Raw genomic sequence first — 19,266 nt, 5'->3', positions numbered from 1 at the left:
ATCACCAGCACCATGGGACCCTCACAGAGCTCCTGAGAGTCAGGGCACAGGGACCACTGGTGTGGAAGGATGGAGGCATCATCACCACCATGGGGACCTCGCAGAGGTCCTCCCCTCCTGGCCAGGGGTCTGGGAGGACAAGTATCCCACGGGAGCAGCGTTACTGCTGGACCCCACAGCCCCCCCAGATGCTCTGAGACAACCTCAGCCAGAACACAAAGCCCTTTGCAGGTGGGGAAACTGAGGCAGGACGCTTGCCCAAGAACACCAAGGCCACCAGACCCACCCCGCAACGCTGTCCTGTGGTCTATCTTTCGGGGTGCCCTCCTGCTCCCAGTGGTGACCGCAGCACCGCAGGCTCTGGGGTGACAGCCCAGTGACACCCTAACATCTGCTCCGGAGCTGCTGCTCTCCCACCAAGACCAGCATCATCTCCCGGATCCCTGGAGGGGGGACTTGGCCCTGGTGGATCCAGTGGTGTTGGCGAGAGATGGGACATCACCGGTGACACGGGACACCCGGAGACCCCCTCAGGTATGACCAGGTCCAGCATCAGGACTTGCGGGGTGTCCTCCACGGCTGAACTGGGGTGACCGGTGTGCGAGGACCAGGCGTGCACGCTCACACGCGTGTGCCCGCATCCCGGTGGGATGGAACCCATCTTCCACCTCCCGCTCTCCAAAGCCAACCCCGGTGCGGGGCGCGGGGGGAACGTGGGGGCTGCGGGGACGGGGGTTTGGGGGAGACCTTTTGACACTCATGTTGGATTTAAGGGCTCGGCTTCTTGCTGGGTATCGAATTGTCTTTCCTTTCCAGCCGCGTGTAAGGCTCAAACGCAGAGGTGCCCAGTCCGTACGCGCCCGGGAGGTCGTGGAGGCTGCCCAGGAGAGGCCCCCCAAAGCCCAGCGGGGCGGCCGGCAGCCTGGGCGAGGATGAGGAGGACGAGGAAGAGGAGGCGAGGGAAGGAACCTGTAGGCTGAAGGCTCCTGGTCCCGGTGGGCTGCTCCCACCGCTGAGCCCAGGAGAGGTGGTTCCCGGGGTGGCCAAGCTGGATCCGTTGCCCGTAGGAGCGGTGATGGGGTTGGAAGTCGGAGAGAGGAGGCTGGGGGGAGCCGGGATGGAGAGGAGCCGGCCTTGCTCCAGCAGCCGGAGGATGTTGCAGGTGGCGAAGGACTCGGAGGTGGTGGTGGAACGTTTCTCAGAGTCCCTGCTCTGGTCCTTCTTCTGCTTGGTGCGTCGGTTCTGGAACCAGACCTTGACCTGAGGGGTTGGGGAGGGGGGAACAGGGATGGGGAGACAGAAAGGCACGGATAGAAAGAGAGCGCGGGGAATCCGGGGAAAGAGAGGCGAGAACCAGGAGAGAGTGAGAGACAGGAGAGACGCATTAGAACCAACGCCCAAGCGAGATCCGATCCCCACCGCAGGGACTGCAGAAGCCTCTCCGCACCTGCTGCTTCCAGGGAGGAGGTAAATCCTGCAGGGGCCAGGAGGGAGAGGAATGGGAGCCCAGGGATGGAAGCTCAGGGATGGGATCCTGACATTGGGAGAGCAGGGATGGAAGCTCAGGGATGGGATCCTGACATTGGGAGCCCAGGGATGGAAGCTCAGGGATGGGATCCTGAGAGCTCAGGGATGGGATCCTGACATAGGGAGCCCAGGGATGGAAGCTCAGGGATGGGATCCTGAGAGCTCAGGGATGGAAGCTCAGGGATGGGATCCTGAGAGCTCAGGGATGGGATCCTGACATTGGGAGCCCAGGGATGGAAGCTCAGGGATGGGATCCTAAGACTGGGAGCCCAGGGATGGGATCCTGACATAGGGAGCCTGGGGATGGAAGCTCAGGGATGGGATCCTGACATTGGGAGCCTGGGGATGGAAGCTCAGGGATGGGATCCTGAGAGCTCAGGGATGGGATCCTGACATTGGGAGCCCAGGGATGGAAGCTCAGGGATGGGATCCTGAGACTGGGAGCTCAGGGATGGGATCCTGAGACTGGGAGCTCAGGGATGGGATCCTGAGAGCTCAGGGATGGGATCCTGACATTGGGAGAGCAGGGATGGACGCTCAGGGATGGGATCCTGAGACTGGGAGCTCAGGGATGGAAGCTCAGGGATGGGATCCTGAGACTGGGAGCCCAGGGATGGAAGCTCAGGGATGGGATCCTGACATTGGGAGACTGGGGATGGAAGCTCAGGGATGGGATCCTAAGACTGGGAGCCCAGGGATGGGATCCTGACATTGGGAGCCTGGGGATGGAAGCTCAGGGATGGGATCCTGACATTGGGAGCCCAGGGATGGAAGCTCAGGGATGGGATCCTGACATTGGGAGCCCAGGGATGGAAGCTCGGGGATGAGATCCTGACATTGGGAGAGCAGGGATGGAAGCTCAGGGATGGGATCCTGACATTGGGAGAGCAGGGATGGAAGCTCAGGGATGGGATCCTGACATTGGGAGCCCAGGGATGGAAGCTCAGGGATGGGATCCTGACATTGGGAGCCCAGGGATGGAAGCTCCAGGATGGGATCCTGAGACTGGAAGCCTGGGGATGGAAGCTCAGGGATGGGATCCTGACATTGGGAGCCTGGGGATGGAAGCTCAGGGATGGGATCCTGACATTGGGAGCCCGGGGATGGAAGCTCAGGGATGGGATCCTAAGACTGGGAGCCCAGGGATGGGATCCTGACATTGGGAGCCCGGGGATGGAAGCTCAGGGATGGGATCCTGACATTGGGAGCCCAGGGATGGAAGCTCAGGGATGGGATCCTGAGACTGGGAGCCCAGGGATGGAAGCTCAGGGATGGGATCCTGACATTGGGAGCCCAGGGATGGAAGCTCAGGAATGGGATCCTGACATTGGGAGCCTGGGGATGGAAGCCCAGGGATGGGATCCTGACATTGGGAGCCCAGGGATGGAAGCTCAGGGATGGGATCCTGAGAGCTCAGGGATGGGATCCTGACATTGGGAGCCTGGGGATGGAAGCTCAGGGATGGGATCCTGAGACTGGGAGCCCAGGGATGGAAGCTCAGGGATGGGATCCTGAGAGCTCAGGGATGGGATCCTGACATTGGGAGCCCAGGGATGGAAGCTCAGGGATGGGATCCTGAGACTGGGAGCTCAGGGATGGGATCCTGACATTGGGAGCCCAGGGATGGAAGCTCAGGGATGGGATCCTGAGACTGGGAGCTCAGGGATGGGATCCTGACATTGGGAGTCCAGGGATGGAAGCTCAGGGATGGGATCCTGAGACTGGGAGCCCGGGGATGGAAGCTCAGGGATGGGATCCTGACATTGGGAGCCTGGGGATGGAAGCTCAGGGATGGGATCCTGAGGCTGGGAGCCCAGGGATGGAAGCTCAGGGATGGGATCCTGAGGCTGGGAGCCCGGGGATGGAAGCTCAGGGATGGGATCCTGAGGCTGGGAGCCCAGGGATGGAAGCTCAGGGATGGGATCCTGAGACTGGGAGCTCAGGGATGGGATCCTGACATTGGGAGCCCAGGGATGGAAGCTCAGGGATGGGATCCTGACATTGGGAGCCTGGGGATGGAAGCTCCGGGATGGGATCCTGAGAGCTCAGGGATGGGATCCTGACATTGGGATCCCAGGGATGGAAGCTCAGGGATGGGATACTGACATTGGGAACCCAGGGATGGAAGCTCAGGGATGGGATCCGGAGACTGGGAGCCTGGGGATGGAAGCTCAGGGATGGGAGCCTGACATTGGGAGCCCAGGGATGGGATCCTGATATTGGGAGCCCAGGGATGGAAGCTCAGGGATGGGATCCTGGCATTGGGAGCCCAGGGATGGAGCCAGGGGATGGAACCCAGCGGATGCAAGGTTGGAGACAGGAGACTGGGAATGGGACCATGTGGATAGGAGCCCAGGGATGGGACCCTGGGGATGAGAGTCTGGGAATGGGAGCCCAGGGATGGGATTCTGCAGGTGGGAAACTGCAGATGGAAGCCTAGGGGTGGGAGCCCAGGAGCAGGACCCTGTAGATAGGAGTCCAGGGATGGTGGAATCCTGGGGATGGGAGCTCAGAGGAGGAGCCTGGGTACAAAAGCCCGGGAATGGGGACCTGGGGACAGGACTCTGCAGATGGAAGCCCAGGGATGGGAGCCCAGGAGCAGGAACCTGGGGCTGAGAGGTCAAGGATGGGAGCCTGCAGATAGGACTCTAGGGATGGGATCCTTAGGATTGGAGCCAGGAGACGGGAGTCTGGGGATGGGACGCTGCCGACGGGAGCCCAGGGCTGGGATCCTGGGGATGGGAGCTCAGGGATGGGAGCCTGGCAATGGGAGCCCAAGGTGAGAGCCACCCCATCACTGCCCAGCTCTGCCCTGGGGATGCTGAGCTATGGGATGTGCTGGATTTTCCTCTGTCATGGTCACCAAACCCATGTCCCCACCTACAAACCCTTCCCTCGTGGGGCCGAGACACGGGGCAGGTTGGAGGTCCCCAGCGTTGCTACAGCGCAGGGGAACACATCTGGGGACAGGATGGCTTTGAGTGGCCCTGGATGTCATGGGCACAGCTCCGCTCCTCTGCCCTCTCCCAGCTCGGGGCACCCCCAACCCAACGAGCTCCCGGGAAAAGTAAGGAGCAATCCTGGGCTGAGCACCTGGGAGACCCCAAAACTGACTGATCCCACCGGGTGGGATGTGGTCCCTGGTCCCCAGCCCGTGGCTCCTGTCCCTCTGCACCCCCTAAGGTGTCCCCTGGGAGGGCAGCCCCCCCCCTTCCATCCCTCCCTGGCAGAGCAGAGGGGTAGGAGAGGCAGAGAGACAGACAGAGAGAGGCGTGAGGGACAGACAGGCGGACGGAGATGGAGGTGAGGGAAGGAGATGGATGGGAAGACACTTGGATTAGAGCATGGCGGATGGGAATGGATGAGTCAACCGGGACCCCAGAGTCAACTCCAGCGCATTGGTAAAGGCTTTGTCCCCATCTGCTCCAGGGGCGCAGAGGGGTTCAAACTCATCCAAGGTATCAGAAACTCATCGGGGTGGGACAGTGGCTCATTGCCACGGCCCTCGTGTGTCCCCTGACCCACGGTGCGTGGCGGTGGAGGAGGTCTCAGCCCCCTGATCCTTTCCAGGCATCTGATGTCTGGGTGAAACCATCCAGAGCCTGGAAATGCCTGAGGACGAGCAGCAGGAGATGCTCCTGGGTGATGGTGGGACATCAGGACCACAGGGCTGAGCTGACATCCCACAGCCAAGACCTCCTGGAACCACAGGCCACTCCAACCCACGTTCTACCCACAGGGTCCCACATGGAAGCTCTCAAGGACATTCCCTGCCCACGCGCGCCTCAGCCCCACACAGAGACCTCGGGATCCCTTGGTTCTACAGAGATCGCTGGGTCCACATCCCAGCCAGGTTCCCCGGGCTGCTGTCCCCTCCCCATTGTCCCCATCCATGCCAGGAGGGGCTCCACAGCCCCACATCCTGCGTCTTTATTGATGCCTCAATGAAGGTGAGATGTGATTCCATCCAACCCCAGTGCTCTCCACCGAAAGCGTCCCTCAAGCACCCAACGCTCAAGAGCAAGAGCTCGCAAAACTCCCATGAGCATGGTCAGATCCTTGAGGATGGGCATGACGTGCCCAGGACCTGCCCACATCTTCCCAGCAGGAAGCGGCAGTGGGCTCCTCGTCTCCTTGGCAGGGAGGGTGCACCAGCACCCACCTTTCCCACACCCAGCACCACCACCTATGGATCAAGCATCTCTTGGCCCTTCCTGGATGCAACACCCCAGCCCTGGAGTCATCACATTGTGCCGGGGAGGATGTGATGGAGCTCATCCAGTTGGCTGAGGACCATCTCCGTTCTCCAAACCAGGGTTCTCCAGGGCCCCTGCTGCCACAAACCAAACCCAAACTCTGCTTCCTTTATCCCAAGCATCCATCCAAGCCCATCGAGGCTCCAGAGTTGGGAAGCCACCACCAGCTCTCCTCTGTCTCTCGTTGGTGTCTGCACCTTCCCGGTTTGAATGCATCGTCTCCAGGTACCCTGAGATGCTGATGCATCTCGGAGACCCACTGAGGTTGCACAGGGATTTCAAAGCAAAGGGAAACTGAGGCAGCCCCGGCATTGCAAAGCACTCTGAACCTTCTAGCACAGTGGGAGGAGGACAAAGACTCTCAGAATCGGGGAATGGTTTGGGTGTTAAGGGACCTTTAAAACCCATCCAGTCCAATCCTCACGCAATGAGCAACCTTGAAGCAGAACAGGTTGCTCAGAGGCCCATCCAACCTGACCATGAATATTCCCAGGGATGGGGCATCTCCCACCTCTCTGGACATCCTGAGACCGGCGTTTCACCACTCCCATCATAACGAGTTCTTTCCTTCTATCCCGTCTGACACCATCCTGAGCAGCACCACGGTGTCAGCCCGTGGGTTACTGCTCTCACCAACTTTGGAGCGACCTGAGGAGCCCTGTCACCCCACATCAGAGAAGGGTGAGCAGACACCTCAGAGCCTCGGAAGGAAGGACCAAGCCCCAAGGGAAGAGGCAGGTGGAGCACGCTCCCACTCCACGGCATCACAGCCGGTGCAAGCAGGGACAACAGCCCAAGAGGGTTCCTAACATCAGGTGTGGGTCACCAGGTAGCAGCTGGAAGCCAGAGCGAAGGAGGAGGAAGGGTCTCTGGGTGGCACAGATGGTGTCAGTCCCTGCCACGGGGCACCCTGGAAGCCAGAACACAAATGGGATGAAGAAGGGACTCGTAAATACTGCAGAACAGACCCATCGCGGTACTATGGACTGGTTTGGGTTGGAAGGAACCTCCAAACCCACCCAGTTCCAACTCCATGCCATGGGCAGGGACACCTCCCACTGGATCCAGGTGCACAAAGCCCCATCCAACCTGGCCTTGAGTATAGATCCATCAAGATTTAACCTGATGATCTGGGTACCCTCTCATGGTGAGCGCTCCCTAAGATGCTGGAAAGACCTGATGGTCAGGTCAACCTGATGGACAGGACAACTTTACACCCCTCATCCTGGTTTCTCTACTTCACCACTGGCCACCAGTAGCTTCTCAGCCCTCATGTTCCTACGGTCAGTTTTTACGTTCTAGTTGTCTTCTACAGGTGGTGAAAAACAAGCACTGCTCAGTAGAAGTTCTACAGAAGGTTCCTCCTCAACCTCCATCTTCTCACATGAGCTCATTTTTGTTGCTGTTTTGGATTTTCCTCTCTGCTTCTGCTTCTCCTGGGAGCTCCTGGTCACCTGGGGAGGAACTTTCTGGAGGCAGCAGTGATCTGTTTGTGCGTGACACTAAATACCAGTAAATAGACTGACAGAAATAGAAGTGGATATTGATGGGCGTGGGTTTCTCTGGTGCTGGAACCCAGTTCCACCCCACTGGGGACACGAGGAGAAAAGCTAAAGAGCAGGAGGGAGAAACGGTGGAGGGGACACCGGTCTCAAACGCTCCAACGTGAGTTTCAGCTGGGGAAGGGTGTCAATATGCTCCTCGGGGGAAGAGGACCCATTGGGTTCCTCCTCCCCAGTGCTGCTTCTGGGAGACTATCCCCGAACAGAGGGACCATCCTGAGCCCCTTCCCAGCTGGAACGTCCTCTGCTCTCACTCCTCTTTCATGAGGGCTGATGCCACCGGTGGGGATTGCACCTCCGGAGGTAGAAGCTTTCTGTAGCCCTCTCTGTGTCTGATCCTCTTGCAGGAAGTTCTCCAGTCCTCGACCCACCTCCGTGGTTCCCCTCCACACCCATCACCCTTGAGCACCACGACCTAAGCTGAACACGCTCTGCTAAACAAGGATTTTCCTCCTGCCTCGTAGGCTGACGTGAGCTCTTACCCATCCGCGCTGGTGACAGATCCGATGAGCGCGATCACATTTGCCTTTGTGGCGAAAGTTCATGCACAGCTTGTCATTAATTAGGAGATCCATGTCCTTTTCATCCCCCATTATGATCAAGCCCCGAGTTCCTATCACTGGAGACGTAAATAAGCTCAACCAGATGCGGTCCTTGACAAACCCATGAGTAATTTCCCTCCAGCCTCAATCCTTCGTCTTTTAGCAGCATCTTTCACAATCTCCTCTCCACTACAGATTCTCCTCCACATCACAAGTCCTCTACTCCATCTTTTGCTCCAGTTTCATTCCCAACTCCCCATCAGTCACCACGAAGTCCACTTTGGTGAGATTGGCTTCACGTGGCCACTTTCTTCCTCATCCAAGGTACTGGGTGGACTGGTGGTGCCTATGAAGCGGTGATGACACCCTTCACAGCCTGGAGGAAAGGCAGAGAGGACCATGTTGGCACAGTCCTGGTGGGTACCACATGCCCAGCACCTTCATCTGGAGTCCTGCCTCCATCTCTGGAATCCTCAGCACAGGAAGGACATGAAGCTGTTGGAGTGGGTCCATAGGAGGACACGGAGATGATGTGAGGGCTGGAGAACCTCCCATATGAGTCCAGGCTGGGAGAATTGGGGTTGTTCAGCCTGGAGAAGACTCCGGGGAGAACTTAGAGCAGCTTCCAGTAGGGAAAGCAGCTCTGCGGAAGCTGGGAAGGGGCTCTGGATCAGGGAGAGCAGGGACAGGACGAGGGGAACGGTTTTGAGCTGTAAGAGGAGAGATTGAGGTGAGATCTTGGGGAGAAATGTTCTCCTTGGAGTGTGGGGAGGCTCTGGCCCAGGTTGCCCAGAGCAGCGGTGGCTGCCCCATCCCTGGAGGGGTTCCAGGCCAGGTTGGATGGGCCTTGGAGCCCCTGATCCCGTGGGAGGTGTCCCTGCCCATGGATTGGAACTGGATGAGGCTTTGAGATCCCTTCTAAACCAAACCATCTCATGATTCTATTCTATGTGTCAATCTAGGGCACAGCCAGGACAGTGGGGAGAAGCTTCCTCCTGCTCCAGAGGAGTCCCAGGAAGAACCCCACATCTCCTGGTGGCTGCAAGCCCCCTGCCTGGGGCTGTGGGACCCAGGACCACACGTGACAGGACAGTCAGGTCAAGCTCAGATGCGGACAAATAGACAAGAAGGTGCATTTGAATGGGATTGAAGAGCAGGACAGGAGAGGTCAGGCGTTCAGCAGAGAAGGAAGGTGACTCTCAGAGGACGGGAGGAGGTGAGCCGTACGGAGAAGATCACTCTGAGAGCCCTCAGAGATGTGATACGCAAGAAACAGCACGATGCCAAAGGCAGGAGGAAAAGAACAACCCACAGATGTACAGAATCAGGGAATCATGGAATGGGTTGGGTTGGAAGGGATCTCAAAGCCCATGCAGTTCCACCCCTGCCATGGGCAGGGACACCTCCCACTGGATCAGGGGCTCCAAGAACCATCCAACCTGGCCTGGAACCCCTCCAGGGATGGGGCAGCCACCACTGCTCTGGGCACCCTGGGCCAAGGACTCCCCACCCTCCAGGAGAACATTTCTTCCCAAGATCTCATCTCAATCTCCTCTCTTGCACCTCAAAACTGTTCCCCTTGTCCTCTCCCTGATCCAGAGCCCCTCCCCAGCTTTCCTGGAGCCCCTTTCCCTACTGGAAGCTGCTCTAAGGTCTCCATGGAGCCTTCTCTTCTCCAGGCTGAACAACCCCAACTCTCCCATCCTGGCCTTTTACGGGAGATGCTCCTGCCCTTGCATTATCTCCACGTCCTCCTCTGGACCCACTCCAACAGCTCCACGTCATTCCTGCCCACCTGGCAACGACCAAGAGCATGAAGCCTCAACTGTGTGGTGGACGGAAAAAGCAGCTCGGAAGGGCTGAAACCCTCTGCCTGATTGTTTCAGAAGACGCTGGTGTGGAAACCAGCCGGTTGCCCTCCCTGTGGCACCACGGAGCTGCTCCTTGTGGGTCCTACTGTCACCCTGCAGCGCTGAGCTCGACCCCACGAGGACCTGGGGTTGCAAGTTCATCCATCACCGACTGCGTGACTCCCATCACATCTCCCTTCAGAGGTGGGGAGGGAGAAAGGAAACCACCACAACCACCTCCCCAAAGTCCCTTCTTCCCAAAACACCCTTCCCACCTGCTGACAGCAAAGCCAGCGATGCCCAAGCTCCAAGGAGGAGGTCGAGGGGAGCCACAGCCCTGATGGCCACAGCAGCTTCTGCTGCAGCAGGAGAGTCCCCAGGGCACGGTCGGCATTTCCACCCGACACACACGCGGCGGAGCCTTCATGCTCTTGGTCATTGTGAGGTGGACAGGAAGGACCTGGAGCTGTTGGAGCGGGTCCAGAGGAGGTCACGGAGATGATGTGAGGGATGGAGAACCTCCCGTGCAGGGCCAGGCTGAGTTGGGGATGCTCAGCCTGGAGAAGAGGAGGCGCTGGGGAGCCCAGGGGAGGTCCCTGCACACCCCCCCCCCCTCAGGCTGTGGTGCCCCCATGTCCCATGTCTGTGTGACACGGGCACTACGGGGTCGTTTTACCTTATTTTGTGTTATTTTATGGTACATTATTGTATTTTATTAGTCTATTTTATTCAATTTTATTTTGTTACATTTTACATTGGGTTTTTCTTTTGTTTTGTTTTGTTTCATTCTATTTATTCGATTCAATTTCATTTTATTCTATTTGAATTTATCCTCCTCTTCTCTCCCTCTCCTCTCCTCTCCTCTCCTCTCCTCTCCTCTCCTCTCCTCTCCTCTCCTCTCCTCTCCTCTCCTCTCCTCTCCTCTCCTCTCCTCTCCTCTCCTCTCCTCTCCTCTCCTCTCCTCTCCTCTCCTCTCCTCTCCTCTCCTCTCCTCTCCTCTCCTCTCCTCTCCTCTCCTCTCCTCTCCCTCTCCTCTCCTCTCCTCTCCTCTCCTCTCCTCTCCTCTCCTCTCCTCTCCTCTCCTCTCCTCTCCTCTCCTCTCCTCTCCTCTCCTCTCCTCTCCTCTCCTCTCCTCTCCTCTCCTCTCCTCTCCTCTCCTCTCCTCTCCTCTCCTCTCCTCTCCTCTCCTCTCCTCTCCTCTCCTCTCCTCCTTCCCTTCCCTTCCCTTCCCTTCCCTTCCCTTCCCTTCCCTTCCCTTCCCTTCCCTTCCCTTCCCTTCCCTTCCCTTCCCTTCCCTTCCCTTCCCTTCCCTTCCCTTCCCTTCCCTTCCCTTCCCTTTTATTCTATTTTAATTGATTCTTCTCTATTTTATTTTATCCTACTTGATTTTATCCTATCTGTTTTTTTCCTATTTACTGTTTTCTTTGGAATTTTCCATATTATCCTGTTTTTTCTCATTTTAACATCACCCCCCCCCCAGTTCCCGCTAGGTGATGGGATGCACCGCGGCGATGACCCCACAGCCTCCTCCACCTGCCGGGTCCTCCCGGTCCTTTCCTTTCCTTTCCACATGTGGACACACATGTGGGTGCAGATCTCCGTGTCGGAGCATCCGCATGGGATTGGGTTTCCCTGCCGTGGCCAGAGCCGCTGGAGAGGGATGCGCTGAGCATCCTGGATCCCGGGCAGGATGAGGGCAGCGGCACAGGCGGAGCTCGGCGAAAGGGAATAAATGCTGGGATGCGGATTTATGGGATGTGGGGATATGGCAGCTCTACGCCCAGCATCCAGGCATGGAGCATCCATGGTCCAGCAGGAGCTCCCGGCTGTGCTCCCGGTCCCATCAGCCTCAGGAGCAGCCGTGGGGCAGCGTGCGCTGGGAGCATTGCTTTGCCACGGCTCCTGGCAGCCGGGAATGAGCGCGTGAGGGATTTGGTCCCCAGTTCCCTGTGCCAGGAACTTGAGGAATGCCCAAAATTGGGCTCCTCCTCCCCCAGCCCCTTCTCCAGTGGCTGAGCCTGCCCTGGGATGCTGGGAGCTTGGGATGCTGCTCCCATCCCTGCATTCCATCCAACACATCTGAGCGACAAAACAAATGCCTTCCGAGTCATTAATCCCGACCGAGACCCCTCAGCAGCATCCGAGCTCCCCACACGAGAATGGGATGGAATGCTATGCTCCCAGCAGCAGGGACAACCCGCACACCGGCATCCCACACACCGGACCCCTCACACCATCATCCCTCACATCGGCATCCCACACACCACATCCCTCACATCCGCATCCCTCATACTGGGATCCCTCACACCAGCATCCCACGCACCAACATCCCTCACACCGGCATCCCTCACACCGGCATCCCTCACACCGGATCCCTCACACCAGATCCCATACACCGGCATCCCACACACCAGCATCCTTCACACCGGATCCCTCACACCGGCATCCCACACACCGGATCCCTCACACCATCATCCCACACACCACATCCCTCACATCCGCATCCCTCATACTGGGATCCCTCACACCGGCATCCCACACACCAATATCCCTCACACCAACATACCCTCATATCAGCATCTCACACACCAGATCCCACACACTGGCATCCCACACACCGGATCCCTCACACCATCATCCCTCACACCAGCATCCCTCACATCCGCATCCCACACACCACATCCCTCTCGTCCGCATCCCTCATACTGGGATCCCTCACACCAGCATCCCACGCACCAACATCCCTCACACCAACATCCCTCATATCGGCATCTCACACACCAGATCCCATACACTGGCATTCCACACACCGGCATCCCTGACACCGGCATCCCTGATACCGGCATCCCTGACACTGGCATCCCACACACCGGCATCCCACACACCGGATCCCTCACACCGGCATCCCTCACACCGGCATCCCTGATACCGGCATCCCTGACACCGGCATCCCTGACACTGGCATCCCACACACCGGATCCCTCACACCGGCATCCCACACACCGGCATCCCTCACACCGGCATCCCTGACACCGGCATCCCTGACACCGGCATCCCACACACCGGCATCCCACACACCGGCATCCCTCACACCGGCATCCCTCATACTGGATCCCTCATACTGGTATCCCACACACCGGCATCCCACACACCGGCATCCCACACACCGGCATCCTTCACACCGGCATCCAACACCACCTCCCAAACCCCGACCCCGTTGGCCTCTCCATTCTCGGTGGCCAAATGGGACCATCCTTGTCCAACCGCGGAACCTCCATGACCATCGCCGGCACGGGTGGAGCTGTGTTATGGGTTTTCCTGGTGTTTATATTTTGGCTGCCCTGCCCCGGCGCTGACCCCGGCGCAGTCACGCGCCCCTCCGGCACGCCGGCCATCCGGGACTCTTCGGAGCTGCCGAGCGAGGCCATTTTCTTCACCAGGATTAGCTCCCAGCCGCCATCAGCTGATGTCCGCCGCGGCACGGAGGAAGGTGGGATCCATCCTGCCTCACCACAGCACCCCATCACCCTTCCTCCTCCTCCTCCTCTTCCTCCCTCCGTCCCAAATGGAGCCGTCGAGGCTGGGGCAGATGGATGGCTCGTGTCCCAAAGCCACTTCAACCAGAGGTTTCATAACGGCGCGGTGGCTGCGCAACGCATCTGCCTCTCCGTGAGCACCGAGCGGGATGGGTTCATCCCTCTGCGTCACCTCTGGGCCACCCACCCCAACCCTTCTGCTCCAGCCCAGCACAGAGACGCTCTGATCCATCCCAGGAGCTCATCCCTAAAGAGCATCCCCATTGCCTCTCCACTCATCCAACCTCCAGCCAGAAGTGAGCCCTTGGCCTGCTTTGGCTCCAAAATTCCAGATATTTTCCGCTTCACAGCAGCGGAAAATCCTCCCGGGTGCTCCCACTCCCTTTGCAAATGGAAATGAGATGAAGGAGCTGGAAGAGACGGTGCTCGCAGGACTGACCAGAGGGAAAAGTGTCCTCCTCCATCCAGCCTGGTGGTCCCAGAGTGTGGTGTCCCAGTAGGGGTATCTCCATCATCCCAAAATCAGATCCAGACAACCAAGGTGTCTGGAGATGATGGATGATTCCCTCATTATTTGGGTTCCAGAAAGCACAACCTGGGATGGATGGGAGACACCACTCGGCACCAGCCAGCCCAGCAGGGACGTTCTCCATGGGGGAGACACCCAGGAGGATCAGAATATCAGGAGATAGCCCAGTATCCAGTGGGATTTGCCCAGGACCGACTGCAACACAAGGGCGTGGGGTGGTGTCACCCACAGCAAAGCCCCCCCTGTGGCCACCGGCATCCAGTTTGGTTGTCCTAGGAGGGTCACTTCCCTCCCACAGCATCGAGATCCAGCAAAGCATCCACATGGATGTGGTGTTCCCTCCCATTTTCCACAAGGCGAACAGGCCTGGCTTCGGGAATGAGAACGCTTCGTGATAAAAACCACAATTAATTCCTTCACGTTTCCTTCCATCAGTGATTTTTCCAGGCGCCAGCTGAGTTCATAGAATGACGGAATGGGTTGGGTTGGAAAGGACCTCAAAGCCCATCCAGTTCCACCCCCTGCCGTGGGCAGGGACATCTCCCACTGGATCAGGGGCTCCAAGAACCATCCAACCTGGCCTGGAACCCCTCCAGGGATGGAGCAGCCACCACTGCTCTGTTCCAGGGCCTCCCCACCCTCCCGGGAGAACATTTCTCCCAAAGATCTCATCTCAATCTCCCCTCTTGCACCTCAAAACTGTTCCCCTTGTCCTATCCCTGATCCAGAGCCCCTCCCCAGCTTTCCTGGAGCCCCTTTCCCTACGGGAAGCTGCTCTAAGGTCTCCCTGGAGCCTTCTCTTCTCCAGGCTGAACAACCCCAACTCTCATCCCGCCTCCTATGGAGGTTCTCCATCCCTCCCATCATCTCCGTGGCCTCCTCTGGAGTTGCTCCACCATCTCCGTGTCCTCCCTGTGCTGAGGACTCCAGAGCTGGACCCAGGGCTCCAGGTGGGTCTCCCCGAGCGGAGCAGAGGGGCAGAATCCCGTCCCTCCCTTCCTGCTGGCCACGCTGCTCCGGGTGCAGCCCAGGACACGGGGGGGTTCTGGGCTCTGAGCACACGTTGGGGCTCCTGTGGAGCTTCTCCTCCCCCAGCACCCCAAGTCCTTCTCCTCAGGGCTGATCCCAGTCCATTTCTTTCCTCTCTTTAGGAATGTTATCCAGCCAAGAAGCCAGTTCTCACCACCCAAACCCACTTTCCCATATCTCTGATGTCTTTGGGGAAGCAAAACATCACAAAGGGGACTTTGGGAGGAGCGCAGTTGGGGGGCAGCGGCTGAGCTGTGCCCGCCTGGTCCTGCCTCTGGGTGCTACCTGGGTGTCACACAGATTTACTGCCACCAGCCCATGTCCCGCCGGCTGCCGGGTAAACCCCACCACGTGCCCGCGCCACGGGGAGGAGATGGGATTAGCTCATCCATGTGAGCGGGTTTACTCCACATACATGGTCTGACACGGGTTGGCATACGAGATGGGGACCCTGAAACTACTGTAGATGCCCCGATGCTCCCAGGGTGACCCCAGGCATCTCCAGTGGCCACCTCCTGCCACGGGACACAGGATCCATCTCTCTTCCAAGCCTGGTGGGAGCCGGATACATTCAGCATCCGGATCATTAAATACAGGATCATCAAATCATGGAATGGGTTGGGTTGGAAGGGACCTCAAAGCCCATCCAGTTCCAAACCCCTGTCATGGGATGCTTCCCACAGGATCAAGTTCCTCCAAGCCCCATCCAGCCTGGCCTTGGACACCTCCAGGGATGGGGCATCACTCAGGCTGGCGTGGAAGGCCCTGAAGACAGCGATGGTCCTCCACTGCCACCCACTTGGGGTACAAACAGACTTGGGGTACAAGGTTTTAGCCAGATGCTGGTTACCGTGGTCAGCCACGATGCTCCCCACAGCCGGCTGCCTCCCCATCCTGCTGTCCCCACATCCCTGGGGATGGCTCTAGAGCAACCCAGGTCCCTCAAGGAGGTGGTTCGTACCTAGTCTGGCAGGGAACTTCTCCAGGGAAACAGGGAACCCTTCACTATGTCCATGGAAAGCTCCACCAGAAGTGGTTCAGGAGCATCCAGCAGAGCAGGGTGGATGGGTAGAGGGATGGGTGGGTGGGTGGGTGGGTGGATGGATGGATGGATGGATGGATGGATGGATGGATGGATGCATAGGTTGATGGACAGATGGAGGGGCAGATGGATGGATGAATGGATGGATAGATGGGCGGATGGATGGATGGATGCATAGGCTGATGGACAGATGGAGAAGCAGATGGGTGGATGCCTCCTCCGATAAGATCGTACTTGTCTATGACACCTGTATTTTCTGCACGATCCAGAAAAGGGTTTTCCAAAGCTTTGGAAATCCAGCTTCCCCATACCCCGAGGACTGCAGAGACCCCGAGGATGAGGCGTGCACTGCTTTGCCACAAGCCAATGAGAATTATGGTCCTACCTGCCTTGGGGACTCTCCAACCCACAGCTCCCATCACCACCCTCTGGATGCCTCCCACCTGCTGTAGACCACAGCTTTCCCGTGGTTCTTCCCTTGGGAGGACAACCTGTGCTGGCACCAACCACTGCTTCATTGTTCTCTCTCTCTCACTGTGGGAACTGATAGTTGTTAATGACTTGAGGTGTGATTAATTTTTAATGGCATCATCCTAATTGCCGGGCTATAAATAGACCTTCCTGCCCCTTCTCCATCTCAACTGCTTTCTCCCATGTTCTGCTCCATGCTGCGGAGGATGCTTGGAGGATACTGGGATGATGGAGCTGTAGGAGCCCAGCCTCCACCAAGAATGGCCCAGGGGTTCATCCCAAGGAATATCTACCAAGCCGGCTGTGGTGGAACCCATCGTAGCAAGGGGGACACTAGGGAATTGAGTTGGAACTGGATGATCTTTAAGGTCCCTTCCAACCCAAATCATCCTATGAATCCATAGGGGTCCCATGGACTTCCCAGCAGCCAGTGTTACGCTAAGGCTTCTCTCCTCTCTGTGTCCTACTATACCTCTCCAAAGCGAAGAAGTCGAGGAGCCCAAAAGCTCACCAGCATCTTCCAGGAGGTCCGTGGGTTCAAGAGTTGCCACCAGCACTCCTGGACATGGAGGATATCTCTGTCCCCTGGACCTCCTGCCTTTGGGAGAGGATGAACTGCCTTGGAGCTGGGTGCACATGGAGAACATGTGCCCTGTCCTCCAAAGGAGCTCTTGTTCAACTTGACTGAGGGTCTACCCCAGGTCACCTGAACCCGAGCCTGGCATTGAACTCCTGACCCCGAAAGCAAAGCCTCCTGGCCCAGGCAAATCCCCTGGGCCAGCCCATCCCCTCTCCTCCTGCCGGGGGATTTGAGGGAATTATCCTCCCTCTGCCATCCCCCCGTGGTCCTTCTGCCTCCTCTCGGCCTTGAGTTTTCTATCCCGTAATGACACAAAGAAGAGGCACTTTTCCCCCAAGGCATTGGGATGTGACGCCTGGAGAAAGCATGGACACGGGTGACTCTCTGCTCGGAGCACGGGGATGGATCCTGCATGGGTCGTGCCAGGATGGGCTTGGGTGGCCTCTCTGCAGGTCTCCATCTGGGATGTGAGCGATCACCTGGGATGCTGGAGCTCACCTGGGATGTGGAATCTCATCTGAGATGTGGGAGCTCACCTGGGATGTGGGAGCTCACCTGAGATGCTGCATCTCCCCTGGATGAAGGAGAACATCTGGGATGCAGGAGCTCCCCTGGGATGCAGGAGCTCACCTGGGATACTGGAGATCACCTGGGATGTGGGAGTTTACCTGGGATGTGGAAGCTACCCTGCTATGTGGAAGATCATCTGGGATGTGGGACCTCATCTGGGATGCAGGATCTCCCCTGCTAAGCAGGAGATCACCTGGGATGTGGAAGTTTACCTCGGATGCAGGAATTTACCTGGGATGTGGGAGCCCACTTAGGATGTGGGAGCTCACCTGAGATGTTGGAGGTAACCTGGGATGTGGGAATCTCACCTGGGATGGAGCAGCTCCCCTGGGATGCAGGAGCCGGCACATCCTCATCTCCAGGTCACATTAATGAAACTCTCCTGATTAATTAAACTCACTTAGCACTGACTATGCCCCTGGGTTAATTAGCTGAGGCACACACAGCATCAGGCTGGAGCCCGAGCAGCTCCCGGTGAGGCAGAACAGGTACGCGGTTCCCTGGAAGGAAGAGGCGAATTCCCTAGGATGGAGAGAGCTGGATGGAAGCACCATCCTCATCCTCGCCCGAGAGTGGGTGGCTCTGAAACTGCCCCCCGGGTGCTTTCAGACCAGGCTGAGCCCCACAGACAGGGAACAAGGCGCGGGGTTGGATCTGGGAGGATGGAGCAGGGACCAGAGACAGGAAAGCGAGAAGATCCCACCTCCCCGGCATGGAACAGGGCCATTCTGCCTTCCCTGCAACAGCCTCCAGCTCCGAGACTGCCGCAAGCCGGGATCAGATGCCGGGCAAGTGAAATAAGAGCTAAAAAGAGGCTTTTTTTTCCCTCTTCCCTCTCCAGCAGGATTTCTCAGGGGTGCAGCCCGATCAGCGGCCCCACTTACGGGGGGGATGCTTGGCTGCAGCTCTCCAGCTGCGATGACATCGTGTCTCTTCCTATCTCATCACGCTGCTTGAACCACTCTCTCTTCACAGAGGAGCGGAGATGAATCATTCTTCCCCCTCTGAACGTTCACAGGCACAAAAAAAACCCCCCCACCCTCCTCTGTGGCCCCTTCCTCCTTAACCCCTGCTTTCCTCTCCCCTCCCGTGGTGGGACGTGGTGGGCTCCCGTTGCACCCATGGGTCCCTACAGGGAACAAAGCCAGGGGGTGCAGGCAAGGAGATGCTTCCTAACCCTAAAACCAGGATATTGTTCGCTGAAGGGATGGAAAGAATCCGTCCCAGTGTCCCAACCATCAGCGTGACCCAAAGGTCAACTAAGAAAGAGGCATAAGATGCTGCTGGTTGGGAATCCACCAATAAAACCTTTATATCAAGAACACGGGAGCTGCTCCTGGATAACGCTGGGAGGGAAATCCTCAAAAGTAGCCAAAATACCCTGATTCTTTGATTTTTTCCTGCCCGAGCAGTGGACACAGAGGAGCTCCATGGGACAGGAGTGGCCGGTGGTGACTGCCCCATCTCCAGGCCACATCCAGAGTGGACCATCCTCACAAATCCCTCCAGGTCTAAAGAGCCTTTGAAAAACCCTGTGGTCACCCGACTCTTGCGATGACCAAAGAAACCTCCCAACCAGCCCAGGACGCTGCGTGGAGCCATGCGAACCCCTCCAGGTGCTGGAAAACCCTGTGGTCACCCAGCTGGAGGAAACGTCCCAGCCACGACCAGCGAGGACACGGGGCAGGGGGTGACGCCTGAGCGTGCGGAGAGCCTGAAACGATGTTCCGAGAGATTTGCATCCCACTGATGAGAGGAGGAAGACGGACACC

General features: G+C 58.0%; 1 protein-coding gene across 4 annotated transcripts in view; it reads right to left on the bottom strand.

The window, feature by feature from the left end:
• Nucleotides 1-642: 642 nt before the first annotated feature.
• VAX2 (ventral anterior homeobox 2) overlaps nt 643-19,266 on the bottom strand; it is a 30,271-nt gene continuing 11,647 nt past the window's right edge. Inside the window, exon 4 of one of the 4 annotated variants that reach the window (XM_054065947.1) lies at nt 643-1,260. In XM_054065947.1, coding sequence (XP_053921922.1) covers nt 769-1,260 — 492 coding nt within the window. In that variant the 3' untranslated portion in view covers nt 643-768. The remainder of the gene's footprint in view (nt 1,261-19,266) is intronic. The other 3 variants (XM_054065948.1, XM_054065949.1, XM_054065946.1) reach the window with 3 other exon arrangements.

This window comes from Cuculus canorus, chromosome 4, assembly GCF_017976375.1.
Source record: "Cuculus canorus isolate bCucCan1 chromosome 4, bCucCan1.pri, whole genome shotgun sequence".
NCBI classification, from domain to species: domain Eukaryota; kingdom Metazoa; phylum Chordata; class Aves; order Cuculiformes; family Cuculidae; genus Cuculus; species Cuculus canorus.
Note: the sequence above shows the minus strand (reverse complement) of the source record. Positions and strands in the feature narration are given on the sequence as shown.